Raw genomic sequence first — 14,295 nt, 5'->3', positions numbered from 1 at the left:
CATTGTGGATCAGACTTTAGTTTTCTGTTTCTTTTACAACAAAAAAGAGAGAAAAGTGTGACGTGCATTATTTTTTGTTGCAATCACTGCCGTGTGTCTGTTGAGGTGTTTCTTTACCAGCATCCAGAGGTTGAATTTCCTCACATTCTTTACAAAATAATACAAGCTCAGTCAGTTTGGACAGGTCCAATGCAACCTCCAACAGGTTTCATGATGGCTTTTCCCTTTCTTTAGCTCCTTCTATCTTCCCACCAGCTCTGATCAGTCCCTAATGAAAAACTGTATTCACGTAAGATGATGTCGCAATGATTTTCTTCCATATATGCAGTATGTTGCAATTTTTGTTTTGCTTGTGGAGCGATCGACAGAGTGGAACCAGAGGACGTGATGAGCTGCCCAGGTTTCACAGACCAGCAACACCTCAGAGAGCTGCTCCAGTCACTAAATGCCCCATAAACCACCAGGATATGTCGTCTGATACAAACAGCAGTGAGGAATCTGGAGCAGAGAGTTGAGTTTAGCTCTACTGTGTTCTCTTGGATCTGATCCTTCACCCGTTGAGCTGAGGTCGGCCAGAAATGGGAACAATAAAACAGTCCAGATGGTTGAATGAGCAATATTTGATCATATAAACCAAAAAGAAAAGAGGCTTTACTTTAAATTTTATACCAAATTACCTTAAATATTTATACCTGTTTTAAAGTACTCTTATTTACAGGCCCTCAAAAAAAGTGCTGAGACTTGTTGAATTTTTCCACTTTTTATTGCATTACGACCGCCAGTTTAAAGTATTTTATTGAGTTATGTGGATACTTCAACACGGAGAGGAGTGACCGATTGTGAAGTTGTAGGAAAATGACTCATGTTTTTTTTTTTAAGTTTTTTTTATTCTTTTCATTTCTGTTCAGCTCCATTCACTCTGATAGTAAATATGATAACTTCACGGGTGAATTTTCTAAATTACCATCCGTGAGAGGGTAATTTTAACATTCACGAAGAGAATGTTAGAGATAGAAGTACAAAAGAGCCAAGTCATAACAAAAGGCTTATTCTGCACCACTGAAGCTTCTCTGCAGTTTTTTTTAACCTGTTAATTTGTTTTTGCTGTTAATACCTTTTCTTTTACCCTACAGATGAGAGGTACTTCACAAACTTCCCTTGCCTTCAGAAATACATAAATAAGTAAATAAAGGCCGATAAGAAAAGAAAAGAGGTGGAGAAATCCATAATAACCTCCATAGAGCAAATATCTAGATCTAAGGTGATAGAATCTGATCACACGACAACTATTAGAAACACACTGTGCACATCTGTACCTTTTTGGAAGAACAACAAAGAAGAAAGCCATAAGAAGTTTGATTTAAAGTTTGCTAAAAGCTACACAGTGGGAAAAAGGCGCTCTGGTCAGAATAGACCAAAATGTAACGCAGTCAATCTGTGGAGGAAAAGTATCAAGACACACAGCCCTGAACGCACCATCCATAAGGTAAAATATGAGAGTGGCAACATCATGCTGTGAAAGCTCACTGTATGTATTTACAGTAAAATAAAGCGTATAAAAGCACACCACACTTTTAAGATTTTTGGTTTTGTTTTGACAACCGTAATTCCTTCTCCTTCCTCTGAATTGTTGTGCATAACTTTGTGCAGGTCTGTGGCAAAAAAAAAAAAAAATCCAAGGAAGAAGAACTGAAGCATTCATGAATCCTTTTACCAGACCGAGTTCGTCTGGTACCCAGCGAACATTTGTGATTGTCGAGAATTGTTTTTGTCTCGACAAGTTTAGAAATACATTACATTTCTGAAAGCTCAATAAGAAAGGGTAAGTTTGACTTACAGAAACACTATTAAGGCAGTTTGTGTTTCGTTTGCTTGGGCTTGGAGCTGTGCTATTTTTCTGCCACGCACAGAGACAGAGAGCCAGGAATGTAATCCTTTGACATCCTTATCTGCTTAAGACCCAGTACAGTTATGTTTTTTTTTTTCAACTGACAATGTTTCTTTTTCAGCTACAGGAGAAATACAAAAGCTGTATGATTCAGCGCATATCAGGTTTGACAGATTAAAGTAGATAAGCCGTGCCTAAAGCTGCTCCTATTCAACCTAAGACAGTGTTTTCTGCTTCCTGTTATGTTACCCTGAAACGTTTCCAACAATCTTAGTTGTTTTTGCCAAAATGTATCTCATTCCTTGTTGCTTATGTCAGAGTGTAAAATACTGGACAACATCATTCCCTGCTCAAGTAAAATTGCTTCATGACGTTTTTCTGCTTTTTCGGGACATTTTTTATTCTTATTACAGTCTTAAAATGTTTGACTTCCTTCTAACACTGTAGGTGTGAACAGATTCCTCGTCCTGAAACTGGGCCAAACTGTTCGTATAAAACGGGCTAGTAAATACCAGGAGCATCACTCGCCCCCGAATCCCCCATGCCCAATGAAAAACAGTCAGAAAGAGAGAAAAGATAAAGAATAAAATAGCTTAGCCTTCGATACAAGATCTAATTTATGTAGAAAGAAAAGAGACATAAATGAACAATTATCAGTACGAGTATCAGAAAAAAAGACTTGCCACACGTTTCTTCCAGACAGACTTTTGTAGCTGTAAACAAGAAATCACTGAGCCTCTAATTTGAGGTAAGTTTTTTCATCATTTCCTCCACAGCGTTTGGCTCCAGACTGCTGTAATCGAGCCAATGGAAAGCCCTTCAGACTGTATAGTAGAGGCTGAAGTCGACTCATTTTTTCCAGCAGCTTCAGGCTCCAAAGGAGCGCCACTGCAAACACACTCACGCTGCTGTTTCCTACGAGGTAAGATCTTTTAAGATCGAGACAAATGTTAGCTCTTCTTGTAGTACTCGAAATATGTTTTTATTTGCTTGAGTTGTTTTGTTTGAAGTAGACAGGTTTTTTGTTCCCTCATCAGTTTCTCTACCGTTTTTCTGGCTACCACTAGGCTACTAAAGGAAAACTATTTTGACACGACAAGCTAGCAATAAAACATGAGAAATGGAGAAAGAGTTTTTGTAGATGTATTACAGGGGTGTCTCAATAAATCAGAATATTGTTTTTTATTCTAGTAAATCGATTAAATAACAAAATGTTTAACATCTACTAAAACCCAAAACATTTTTCTGTGGATATGCAAGATCATTAAAAGAAATGGATTTTAAATGTAGAAATATGAATTGAAAAGCATGTGCAGTTAAAATTTAAATAGCTTTTCTGTTTCTGCTTTTCTGATGCAACTGAATGTTTCAGATCAACAACCAAACTTTAATATCAGTCAAAAATAACCAGAGTAAACAAAAGAATCACCTTTCAAATGATGCAAACCAACCAAAAAATGTGAAATCATAAATTACTGATTATCCACATTTTTCAACAACTGAGTTCCGCCTCACTAGCCACACCCTTTTTTTCCCTCCTTAAAAAGGACTGAGCTGGCTTTGGACTTGATAAATCACAGTGAGCCGACATCAGCAGGTGATATGGCCCCTAAAATCATCACTGACCGTGAAAACATTACACCGCTTCCTCCAGACTCTGTGACTCTGTGGCTTGTATTTTCAATGAAATGTCCAGAGGACTTTTAACCACTGAGAAACGGTAAAGTCTTTTTTGTTCTTAGTAAATAGTAATCACAAAATTATCATCATTATGTCATATTAGCATTTTCTGAGAAACCAAATGTTTCAAAAAATAACACAAAATATATCTCTATAGTCTCTATACATTCTTAAAACGTTGAAGTAAATTAGCTTTTTGTTTTTATTTATAGAGATATTCCTATATTCCTATGTGTATTCATATTCCTGTTTGCTAACATGTTTTATTTTGTGGAATCAACTTGCCAATAAATTCTAACTAACCTTCCTTTTACGCAAAGAAAAAAAAATCTGAATAAAATTCAGTCTTTCTTCAAAATCATAAACAATGTGATAAATATTAAAACCAGCTTGATTTGTTTTTTTCATTCAGTTTAGAGATGCTCTGGTGGACAGCCGGCAGGGCCTGGCTCTGCTTCTCCTGCTGCCTCCTGCTGGGTGCCTGCTCCCAACCAGAGGACGGAGGACCAGAAGTGGTCCTGGAACAAGTGTCAGGAGAACCTGGCTTCGAGGATTGGGAAATGGGTTCTGGATCTTCTCTGCTGCATCTCTTCAGCCACTTCCCTGCTGACAGCTCCTTTGTTAAGGAGTCCCCAAAAGAACCAGTCAATTGCACGCAGCGCTTCTGGTTGCCACCTTCCTCTCCGGTCTGCTGGGAAACTGTAGCAGAACCGGAGGAGTTCGCCAGGTCCCGTCTACTTGTTCTGCAGAACAGGGCCGCACTGCAGGCGGTGTCTGACCTGAGCGGGGTGGAGGAAGCAGGGGTTTCCTACAGCCACCAAGCCAGAGAGGAGGTCCAGGGCGTCCTGTCAGACCACCAGAAGGCGACGGAGATAATGCAAACCATGGAGAATGTGTTTGTCTCACTGGTGGAGAAGAGGAAAGAAGGGAAGGAGGAGGGCATTCTTACTAGGTGAGAACCAGAAAATCTTCTGATTGTGAGATATACAACTTTTAAAATTTGTTTTGGGGGGTTTTTAAGTTTGGTGCATGTATTTGAATATACCGTGGATATTCTACAAGCAAAACAAGATCAAAACTATACTTAGGACTAGATTATATGGCTGAAACATGTATCACCATACAAGAGTTTCATATCAGTTTTTATCAATAATTATTGCCTTTTTGTTTGTTTTTTTGTTTTAAATATCTAATATACTGCCAAAGTGGTGCTATGACCTTTCCTGCTTTATCCAGATTTCACTCCAGCACATTGTTCTTTATTTTTAAGCATTATGAGGCATGGTGGCAAAATTTAAAACTGCTACACATTACTCAACAAGTTGTTGCTAGGTGACCTGAAAGTGAGTGAGTTGCTAGGTAACCAAAGAATGAAGTGAGTTAGTTGATGCCTCCCACCTTGTGGTTGAGCAACTAAAGCTTTTCCCCTGCCTACATCTCCCAGATTGTAGTGCGGTTCTGGACGAGGAAGTAAAAGTAAAATGTTGCATGATCTCCTAGTGCAAAGACACAAATGGATGCTTTGCAGATGCATTGTAAGATGCTTAATTTTTATAATAACATTTTTAACTAAACAAGATAATTAAGAACAGAGAAAAATCGAGGAAGGCTATCCACGTTGTCCACAGGCTATAGCGATAGCGTGTAACATCCTCTAGTCCACTCAATTTAACTTAAATTGTTTTATGCAGCTCTGAAGTCCAAGCTAAAGCATTTTAGTTAGGCTTGGGTATGAACTTCATATTACCAAAACATGGAATATATTATTTTTTTCTGTTTTCAGAATCACCGTAATGCAAAAAAGATCCCATTTTCATCAAATACTGGCTTTTTCATTAGTAGCACACATCTGTTCAATCCAGAGCAATAAGTGCATGCTAAGTTTTTCCACATACGAATCACATTTCCCAGTTTGGTTCTTGCTAGATGACCGACGCCGGCTAATTTGTAATGCGTTTTCATCTGCCCGCATTCTCTACGTCCTGCTTGCTGAAATCTAACAATTGAAACAGGTTGAGCTTTCTTCATCCGACGACTGAGACTATACAGGACTATTAAGGCAACATCTACCAATTCAAATAACACATCCCAGCTGGCCGCGGACCCAAAAGCAGGTCCACAACCAGATGTTGAGGCTAGACCTTAATGAACAAAGGTTCTCAGAAGTTCTGCATCACATGTCTTATAAGGAAAATCTGAGTCATTTCATCGCATTTTCCAAATAACAAACTGGATAAAACAAAGCTCCAGCTAAAAATAAACGGAGAATGGAGAAAAGAGAAATTCTCTTGAATTTGTATGAACTTAGGAATACAAAAGTCTAATCTTTACATTTTATTTATTTTTTAATTTTTTCCCCTCTCCTGACAGCATAAGGGAGCATCTTACCAACACAAGGGAGGCGATGGAAGGAAAAGAGCTCCTGGCAAACAACCTGGAGAGCCGCTTTTCTACTTTAGAGAAGACTCTGCTCAACATACACCTTCGACTCAACAAACTCATTCGACAATGATAACAATCAAAGCATCCTCCAAGAGCCTCTGGTACAAGAGTTTAAATGGTGCATGCATAATAAATTCCGATGTCTACAAAGGAAATTTAAATTGTTAGCAAAAGAACAGAAAAAAAGTACAAACCCACAACCTGAACACATGTGGCCGTTCCAGTTTACGACTCTGAATGATCCGTACAGGCATTTTACAGTCGTATAAAACACCTTGTAAAACTCTAGTATACTGAGGTCTGCATCAGAATAAGAGACTTGTCAAACTTGAGGGATTGTAGTTTTTGCCTGTTTATATAGACATTAAGGTTTCCCAGCACAGCATTGACATGTATTTTAATCTAAAATCTAAACAATAAATTCATTACTAAATAAAAAGGAAGCATTCTGATGTGTCAGACGTTTAAGAAATATTGAATTATTTAGACTAATGGCAGATGTTCAAAGGTCTTGCTTGCAAATAGAGGTACATTTTTTCAAAGATATTGGAAACATTCAGTATCAGTAATCAGATGTGTGAAGCTAACTGAGATACCCATCCTTCATCTGCAGTCAGTTCTTTTACAAAAATTAGATAAGTTTGTCATGCATTTGTATTTAGCCGCCTTTACTAAATGCAATCTGCAGCAAACTGCAGTCAGTAAAGAGAGTACAGTTTAATCTTAAGATAAAAACCTCAGTCTTCTGAGATTTGAGGAAAACATTAGACAGCAAACAGCATCATGTAGACAGAGGACCTCACCCGAATGTGTGATCCACAGCTGACATGGGACAACTTTCATCACGCTAGTGCCGAAAGGAAACACTCATAAGTTCTTTACTTATTCCGTACATGGTGTGACAATCGCCGTGTATGGAATAAGATGTTGTTCTGGTCTGTTGAGACCAAAATGTTACCCTGAACTCATCACCCAACTGCTTCAAGGCTGCATAGTATTAGGAAAATATAAACGGGGTCTGCCAAAGTGTGCCCGTCGGTTGGAACCCAGCGCTCTGATGCTAAAAATTAGAATCAATGCTAAAGTCAGCTACAATGTTCTCAAGACCATGTGGCGAGTCACAAACATGTTGACTAACATGAACTTGCACCTTTCAGTATTTTAAAATTTGTGTTTAAGCTAAAATTAGCCAAAATGCTAATATTAGCCTACATGCGGTAAGTAGCATGTGGAGCATCACTAGCATGTTGTCTTAATTTGACTTGCCCCATTCAGTATACTAAACATGTCTAATAAATAAGACAATTATTTTAAGGAAAATGCCTGTAGTGGGGGGCAGTGAAATGCTATGTATGGAAAAACCTGGTTAGCATTTTGTCTTTTGTACATTTTTAATGTTGCACTTGTGTAAGAGGAAACACTATTAACATATGACAGTCACAGAACAGAACCATTATACGTCCATGCAAGCCAGCAAGTTTGCCTAATAATTTTGAGAACAGCTGCTTATGTCTGACGGGCTCGATATGATCTACCACCGGAGTGCAATGACCGAAGATCATGCCAGGTCCATCATCATATTGCTATTGCTGACATGGCTCACCAAAACAGTGCAATGGCTGAATATTGTCCAGCAAAGTTCAGTCCGAGACTGACGACTATAAGCTTGTGGTTCTCACTCACGGTGCAAAATAAATAAATAAATTAAAAAAAATAAAGACAGTGGACAATTGCTTTTTTCTAGAAAATTGTCAACTTTCACACTAAGGATTTTAATTCACACTGAAAAATTCTGAGAAATAATACGTAAGCAAAATATGAATAGTCACAGGAAATATGTACTTTTTCCACAATGCAATGGAGACCTGAGCTGAGACATTTTAAAGTAATTGTGGCATTTAAAATGTGTTTGTTCTGTCAAATGAACCTAAACAACCCAAAAACTTAACTGATTTAATAGTCTAAATGAAAAAGCAGATAATGAGGAATGTGTCTAAAACAAAAAGACAAAATATTTCCCACTCCAATGAAAACTAATCAGTTGCAGAGACTAAAGAGAGACCATAATAGCCTGCAGCTCTGGCTACGTTGCTATGGTAATTAAGTATCTGCACCTGGGCTGGCTCTCTTTGTCAGTATGCTGGAGACAGAGTTTCTATACTTGTGAGACACCCAGCATCAGTCTCAAGAACCCTGACAAAAAACCATAAGCCCTAGCAAAAATTTTGAAAACATTTTACGGGAGCAGGCATGTGTATCTAAGTCATGACCGACTTTGAGACCAATAGGGCGATATTTGTGCCCGTGAGGGCGAGTTTAAAATGGATTTGGAGTCAGAAATCCACTGTGCTGTGTATGTGTGTCAGACAGACTTTGGAAAAAAATTCCTATCCTTATGAGACACCCAGCCTCGTTTTTAGTAATTTATGTCGGGACATTTTTACTCAGAATCCCACTAAAAGTAATAGCTCCAATGCCGGGATCGAGTCGCACATTTTGATACCACTTTTGTGGGTGGGCACGCAGCGGTTCGGCGCAGTAACGGTAACGGAAGAAGAAACTGTAACAATAATAATAAACAGACCACTTATTGGGTGTAGAATAGTAGGTTCCTGCCACGCATTGCATAGGCAGGCCCCAAATATGAGACATAAGCTAATATAGGAGAAGCATTCCCAGATTGCATGAACTGATAATTAAAGAGTGTTGAAAGTATTGATGTCTTTTCTGCTTTAGGTTCAAAGCAAATATAGATCCTAGATAATGAGAACTTTATTTAGTTGGCTGGGAGCGGGTGGAATATTTAATTTAATGTCAGTTATTTAAAAAATTGTTTTTCTGTTTTTGCCTTCTAAAACTTTTTATGATGCATTAAAAGCAAGCTTGCCAAAATTGATAAGTCTGAGCGCATGGTACTTTAATAATTAGCTAAAACTTACAGCGGTGCAGGTAGTTCTAGTGCATCATATTTTGTTAAAACAATAAATTTGACAAAAACTATACCACCGTGAGGTGTCGGCATCATGCCGAGAAGGTGCTCTTCTTCAGTGGACACAGAAAAGCTGGTTTGCGTTGATGGGAAGATGGACGGAAGCTAATTACAGGGCAACCCCTGAAGAAAACCTGCTGGAGGCTGCTTAAGATGCATTGATGTTCAAAGATCCTCTCCATCCAATCTGACTGAGCTTGAGCTGTTTATACAGAAGAAAAATGGGCAAATGTTTCAGCTTCTACAAAAGGTAAATCTGATAGAATCTTACCTGCAGCTGTAAGTCAGTGTTTGTTTTATAAAGCATTTACATGTGGGGGTTGGCAGAATGCAAACAAATGTCACACTTTTCAAATTACATTGAAAAACCCTTTAAAAAACACATCATCTTTGCCCTCCACAATTATCCACCTCTTTCTGTTGGTCTAGCATAAAATCCCAATATGCCACCTTGAAGTTTAAGGTTTTAACATAGCAATTTGGGAAGTAGTTCAAGATTTGTAGAAACCTTTGCATAACACTTGGTGATGGGGGTTAAAAAACTCATTTAACAGCCTTTATCTTTGGAGCAGTGTTAAAACATTTTATTTGGTTGCAATTATTTATCACCTACATCCTCCTGGAACTTTGTGAGTTAAAGCTGATCCGAGGGACATCATTTAATATGTTTGGTGTATTTGCTTTCCCATTCTCAAACTTTTTTTTTTTCCTAAAATCTCTACATGAATCAAGTGAGTAAGCTGAAAAGTAATGAAGTCCATGTGCCGCCTCACTTTTCCTCCCAATGACAGCAGAGTACATGTGATAAAATGTCCACATTGGAAAAGAAGTTCTTTCTTTATCAGAAATCACTGTCTTCATCTTGCATTTGTTCCAAAGACTTCAGATAATCTTGAGCAAGGATCTTTTTTGGCAAAATATCTGTTAAGTAAAAAAAAGAAAGAAAAGTTACATGACATAAATTCACTGCTTGTCCAACTTCAACGTTATTTCATATATTTCAGTACTAATGTACAAACACAGTCATTTAACCCTTTAAATATAGATTATGTAAATAATCCATATTCTTATTTATGTAATTTTAAATGTCTTGCGATGAATCAATGGTAGAATATTTCACAAAGCCGAAAACGCATTTTATATCTGCAGTTTTCTTTGAAGTATCAACAACATCCTTCAAGCTTATTTGCACACTAATTATCAGCATCCGAAGGTTGATAGTTTCAGGTGAGTCAGGTTTCTCACCTGTGAGGAAGTGGAAAGTGTCGCTCTCCTCTGCGGTTTTAGCCAGATCGCTGTAGTCCAGGGTGTTAGCTTCCGTCTGGGAGCGGTTGTTAAAGGAGGTCAGAGCCAGATGCTGCACAAACAGCTCCTTTATCAGCAGCAGCAACAACAACAACGCCCGAGTTAGTCAATTAGAAATCTCCAATTAAAACTCTAAAACAAACATCTTCAAAACAATAAGCCGCTGATATTCCATCTCTGCTACTAAGACCTTCAGTTTAGCTTGTAACAAAAGCTTACAGTAGCCTTGGTGGTGAGAAAGAGAGCGTCCTGGTTGATGCTGGAGACATCCGGGGAGCTCTTCATGATCAACCGCACTCTGGAGATCGGTAGTGAGATTGCCTTTTTAGCTTCTGATGCTTGGCTCTGTTTTCCTGAATTAGTTTGAGACATTCTTTAAAATGGAATAAACACACTCTACTGTTAACTTGCAGGACTGTTTTGAATTGTGACGCATTTCGTTTCTTCTTCGTCGTCTTCCTCTTCTTTGGCGGTCTTTACCAAGGATTAGCGCCACCTACTGGAAGGTTCAAATTATAATTGAATGTGACGTGTAACTTTGCCAAGTAACTTTGTGACTGTAAAATCAAAAGTCCTCGTGTTGTTCTTAGCAGAAAAAAATATTTTAATACTACTATTTAAAAATGTTTTTCTCAGACTGAAAAATTATTTTTTTTACTGTAGTGGGGAATTAATATCTAAAAAAATGTGTTTTATTTTTCATCTTTAGATTGGTGCATCTACATATTTTCTCTTACTTGGCATAAGAGGAAAGAGTCTTACCTGATGTAAGACTCTCTGTAAAACAATAAATGTATACAACACCTACAATAAATTAAGTTGCTTCTCATTGGCCCCAAAACAAACATCAGTGGCCTCCCATAAATATTTTAAATATAAAAACTTTACATTTGTTTATTGACAGTGAGAAAAGCATCAAAGTTTTTTTTTTAGGTTAAGTTTCAAGGAATTTGGAAATTTAGTTTCTGAAAATGCATAGAATAATACATTTTTTTATAGATACTGGTGTTATGAGTTCATATTTGATTTCATCTGTGCTTCAACTAGGTTTGTTAAAAAAATATGTCTAAGCAAATAACAATTAATCCATGACTGATTTTAAAGTCAACAAGTTAAACATGATGGCCCCCCCTCCCAGACTCCCAACAAACCTGTGTTGTAAAGCATTTTTGAGTACTTAGAAAAACACTATGCAGATAAAATGTATTATTATTATTATTATTATTATTATTATTATTATTATTAAAATGTTGTTAGTAGAAGGGATGTTCTTATCAGGAAGAGGGGGCCAAATCAATTTCTGATTAAGCCCTCAAACAATATTGGACCATCCCTGCTTTATTGTGCGAGAACTACAATAACTATTTTACCCACAAGACTGTGTTTGGACTCAGGTTACTGTTTGCTGTGTAATAATTTTTTTTATTGTGTTCAATAAATAATTTTTAGAGAAAGAGATGGTTGGGTTATTCATGCTCACTAAAAAAATAATACCACTTTTATTTTATTTTTTTGTACTTTTGTGTTAAACTAAGACTGATGTATGGTCTCAGTCCTGTTAGTGGCGCTGTACCCAACCTCATGTTTAACGTCAGAGGAAGAAGCGCAGAAAAAGAGCAGGACCGCTGCTAAGGATAATAGCGACACACATAAACAGACCGAATTGGTTTGTTCGTTGGTGATTTTAAGATGCTATACGTCTTTTATTTGAATTAATAAATGTCGCTGTAATTTGCGGCAGCTACACAGGTGAGGGTTTTGATAGTAAACTGTTGTCGGGCAGCAAATCGAGGAGCTCCATCTCATTTTTTTGTTGGACACTGTTGTGTTCATTTCTGCGTTAGTTGACGTCGTTTGGTGAGCGGCAAAAATGCCTCTGGGTTTGAAACCGTGCTGCTACGTCTGTAAGACGAACTCTTCCTCAATGTGGAAGAAAGGAAACCAGGGTGAAATACTGTGCAATAACTGCACGGGAAAGACCAACAGCGGCGGTGGAGCTTCTGGACCCTCCGTCTCCACCAGCACACAGCCCAGCAACGGCGGCGGAAAACAGGTCAGTCACACCGAAGAGATGCTTTGAGCGTGGCCTAAATAATTATGGAACATTGATGTATTTGTAGCTTATTTTCTCATGTCTTTTTGAAACCAGAGAGCTGAAGGTAGATGTATATTTTTGGACTTGTGTGGTGCATCAACAAAACCGCTCAATATCACCCCCTGGCGGCAGTTAAGCATATGAAAAGCAGAGATCGCTTTGGCTTCCGTTTTATTTTCACTGAAGTAAGATTATTGAGATAAGCAAACAATATATTCTTTGTTACTCAGCAAAAGTAAATGTGAAACGTATTATTTAGGATTATGGGCTAGAACTTGTAATCTCATATTTTACGTAATTTATTTATTCTAATATTAAGGGTTTGGGGAAGTTTTATGGGAATAATGGCTTGCAAGTGAATATGTATGGTTACAGAATGCCACTCCCAACATGACGGTGGTGTTGTATCAGCTTGTACTATTCATATATGAAACAAAAAATAAGATACATTTAGCCAAAACAAAAATCACAACAGGTTCCATTATAATACACTGTTATAGTCATTTCAGAGTTTTTTTTTTATCCATTGGAAGAAAGAATGATTCCTTAATGTTTTATAAATTCAACAATGTCAGGTTAGTACAACTGTTTTGAGAGTAAGATTCCATATTTAAAATCTGTTGTTTTTTTTTTTCTTTTTTCTAGTCGAAGCAAGAAATCCACAGGAGGTCTGCACGGCTGAGAAGCACCAAGTACAAAGCTCCTGCCTCTGAGAAAAAGGTCTCAACAAAAGGCAAAGGAAGGAGACACATTTTCAAACTCAAAAATGTACGCTGCTTATTTTATTTCATTTTATTTGCCATATTTTTACTGCTCTATCAAGTATTTGACACTTGACTATGCTCCTTTACAGCCAATTAAAGCGCCAGAATCGGTGTCAACTATCATCACATCAGAGTCTTTATTCTACAAAGTATGGGGTGGTCACTGTTTTGTTTTTTTTTGTTGTTGTTTTTTTCAGTGTTTATCAGTGTTTTCAGTGTTAAAAGTGATCATGTAAAAACCCAGAACCTCCTGTTTGTGTTCACAGGGTGTATACTACCAGATAGGTGATGTGATCAGGGTCATAGATGAAGACGATGGGAAGCCGTACTACGCTCAGATCAGAGGATTTGTGCAGGACCAGTACTGTGAGAAGAGTGCGGCTCTGACATGGCTCATCCCCACTCAGGCCAGTCCGAGTGACCACTTTGATCCAGGGACGTACATTATTGGTAAGCGATCTGTTCACACATTTTGCTCTGATTAGTTTGACATGGTTTTAAGCTCAGTGCTTTGTATTAGGACCAGAGGAGGATCTGCCCAGGAAGATGGACTATTTGGAGTTTGTGTGCCACGCCCCCTCTGAATATTTCAAGTCACGCAGCTCTCCGTTTCCCACCATCCCTCTGTGTCCCGAAAAAGGCTTCATCTGGACGCACATAGGACCTACATCTACTATGGCTGCTAAAGAGTCTGCCAGCATCGCCAGTTAATAGGACTTCCTCATATATGGACTTGTGCTGTTTCTTTGAAGCAGTTGAATGTATATATGTGTATTATAGAGAAAACAAACTTATTTCAGTTCAAAGGCAAGTTGCAATCCGATTTTGAGACAAACCATTTGTAACTACATTTTAAGGAACCTGTTTACACAGCTGAAACATTGGATTAATACTTTTGTATTTGACAATAAAAATAAAACTTCTTGAAAGTGTCAGTCTTTTTATTCTTATAGAACAGAAAACAAACTAGTAAGATAAAAAAAAATGTATCTGTACAAATGGGATGAGGCCTGTTATCTGAAGAGTAGAGCTTCTGATTCTTTGTATAAAAGGGAGCAAGTGGATGTTCTACATTTAATCAAAAAATGCCTCCTGGATTCTCATATTTTAATTCCAGAAACATTACTCTATT

At 37.7% G+C, this 14,295-nt stretch overlaps 3 protein-coding genes across 4 annotated transcripts; 2 read left to right on the top strand and 1 right to left on the bottom strand.

Moving 5' to 3' along the window:
* The first annotated feature begins 2,412 nt into the window (after positions 1-2,412).
* On the top strand, positions 2,413-6,449 carry LOC106918618 (uncharacterized). 2 transcript variants are annotated; one of them, XM_014988510.2, is made up of 4 exons: positions 2,413-2,810; positions 3,436-3,608; positions 3,981-4,520; positions 5,939-6,449. In XM_014988510.2, exons 2-4 carry the CDS (start codon positions 3,577-3,579, stop codon positions 6,078-6,080), a joined length of 714 nt encoding a protein of 237 aa, XP_014843996.2. In that variant the 5' UTR covers positions 2,413-2,810; positions 3,436-3,576; the 3' UTR covers positions 6,081-6,449. The 2 variants fall into 2 exon arrangements, with proteins under 2 accessions (XP_014843996.2, XP_087866371.1); XM_088010245.1 differs by lacking the exon at positions 3,436-3,608 and having other exon boundaries at positions 2,415-2,810.
* Positions 6,450-9,555: 3,106 nt separating this feature from the next.
* On the bottom strand, positions 9,556-10,782 carry chrac1 (chromatin accessibility complex subunit 1). The gene is made up of 3 exons (XM_014988512.2): positions 10,524-10,782; positions 10,245-10,371; positions 9,556-9,920 (listed from the first exon to the last, which is right to left on the bottom strand). The coding sequence occupies exons 1-3, from the start codon at positions 10,674-10,676 to the stop codon at positions 9,841-9,843; spliced, it is 360 nt and encodes a 119-aa protein (XP_014843998.2). The 5' UTR covers positions 10,677-10,782; the 3' UTR covers positions 9,556-9,840.
* A 1,094-nt stretch (positions 10,783-11,876) lies between these two features.
* On the top strand, positions 11,877-14,092 carry gatad1 (GATA zinc finger domain containing 1). The gene is made up of 6 exons (XM_014988509.2): positions 11,877-12,053; positions 12,149-12,357; positions 13,045-13,167; positions 13,253-13,312; positions 13,430-13,613; positions 13,684-14,092. The coding sequence occupies exons 2-6, from the start codon at positions 12,175-12,177 to the stop codon at positions 13,872-13,874; spliced, it is 741 nt and encodes a 246-aa protein (XP_014843995.1). The 5' UTR covers positions 11,877-12,053; positions 12,149-12,174; the 3' UTR covers positions 13,875-14,092.
* Positions 14,093-14,295: the final 203 nt, after the last annotated feature.

Source organism: Poecilia mexicana, unplaced genomic scaffold (assembly GCF_051168715.1).
Source record: "Poecilia mexicana isolate PSO_F unplaced genomic scaffold, ASM5116871v1 scaffold_11, whole genome shotgun sequence".
Classification (NCBI taxonomy): domain Eukaryota; kingdom Metazoa; phylum Chordata; class Actinopteri; order Cyprinodontiformes; family Poeciliidae; genus Poecilia; species Poecilia mexicana.
The sequence above is the reverse complement of the archived record's forward strand: the minus strand, read 5'-3'. Positions and strand labels throughout refer to the sequence as shown.

What these genes read in the sequence shown, in the direction of transcription:
- LOC106918618 (XM_014988510.2), top strand. Translation starts at nt 3,577, where the DNA reads ATGTCCAGAGGACTTTTAACCACTGAGAAACG. An exon ending in CTTTTAACCACTGAGAAACG is followed by an intron (nt 3,609 to 3,980) that starts GTAAAGTCTTTT and finishes TTTTTCATTCAG; the next exon opens with TTTAGAGATGCTCTGGTGGA. An exon ending in GAGGAGGGCATTCTTACTAG is followed by an intron (nt 4,521 to 5,938) that starts GTGAGAACCAGA and finishes CTCTCCTGACAG; the next exon opens with CATAAGGGAGCATCTTACCA.
- gatad1 (XM_014988509.2), top strand. Translation starts at nt 12,175, where the DNA reads ATGCCTCTGGGTTTGAAACCGTGCTGCTACGTCTGTAAGACGAACTCT. An exon ending in CAGAGTCTTTATTCTACAAA is followed by an intron (nt 13,313 to 13,429) that starts GTATGGGGTGGT and finishes TTGTGTTCACAG; the next exon opens with GGTGTATACTACCAGATAGG. An exon ending in TCCAGGGACGTACATTATTG is followed by an intron (nt 13,614 to 13,683) that starts GTAAGCGATCTG and finishes GCTTTGTATTAG; the next exon opens with GACCAGAGGAGGATCTGCCC.
- chrac1 (XM_014988512.2), bottom strand. Translation starts at nt 10,676, where the DNA reads ATGTCTCAAACTAATTCAGGAAAACAGAGCCAAGCATCAGAAGCTAAA. An exon ending in TTCTCACCACCAAGGCTACT is followed by an intron (nt 10,372 to 10,523) that starts GTAAGCTTTTGT and finishes CTGCTGATAAAG; the next exon opens with GAGCTGTTTGTGCAGCATCT. An exon ending in CACTTTCCACTTCCTCACAG is followed by an intron (nt 9,921 to 10,244) that starts GTGAGAAACCTG and finishes TTTACTTAACAG; the next exon opens with ATATTTTGCCAAAAAAGATC.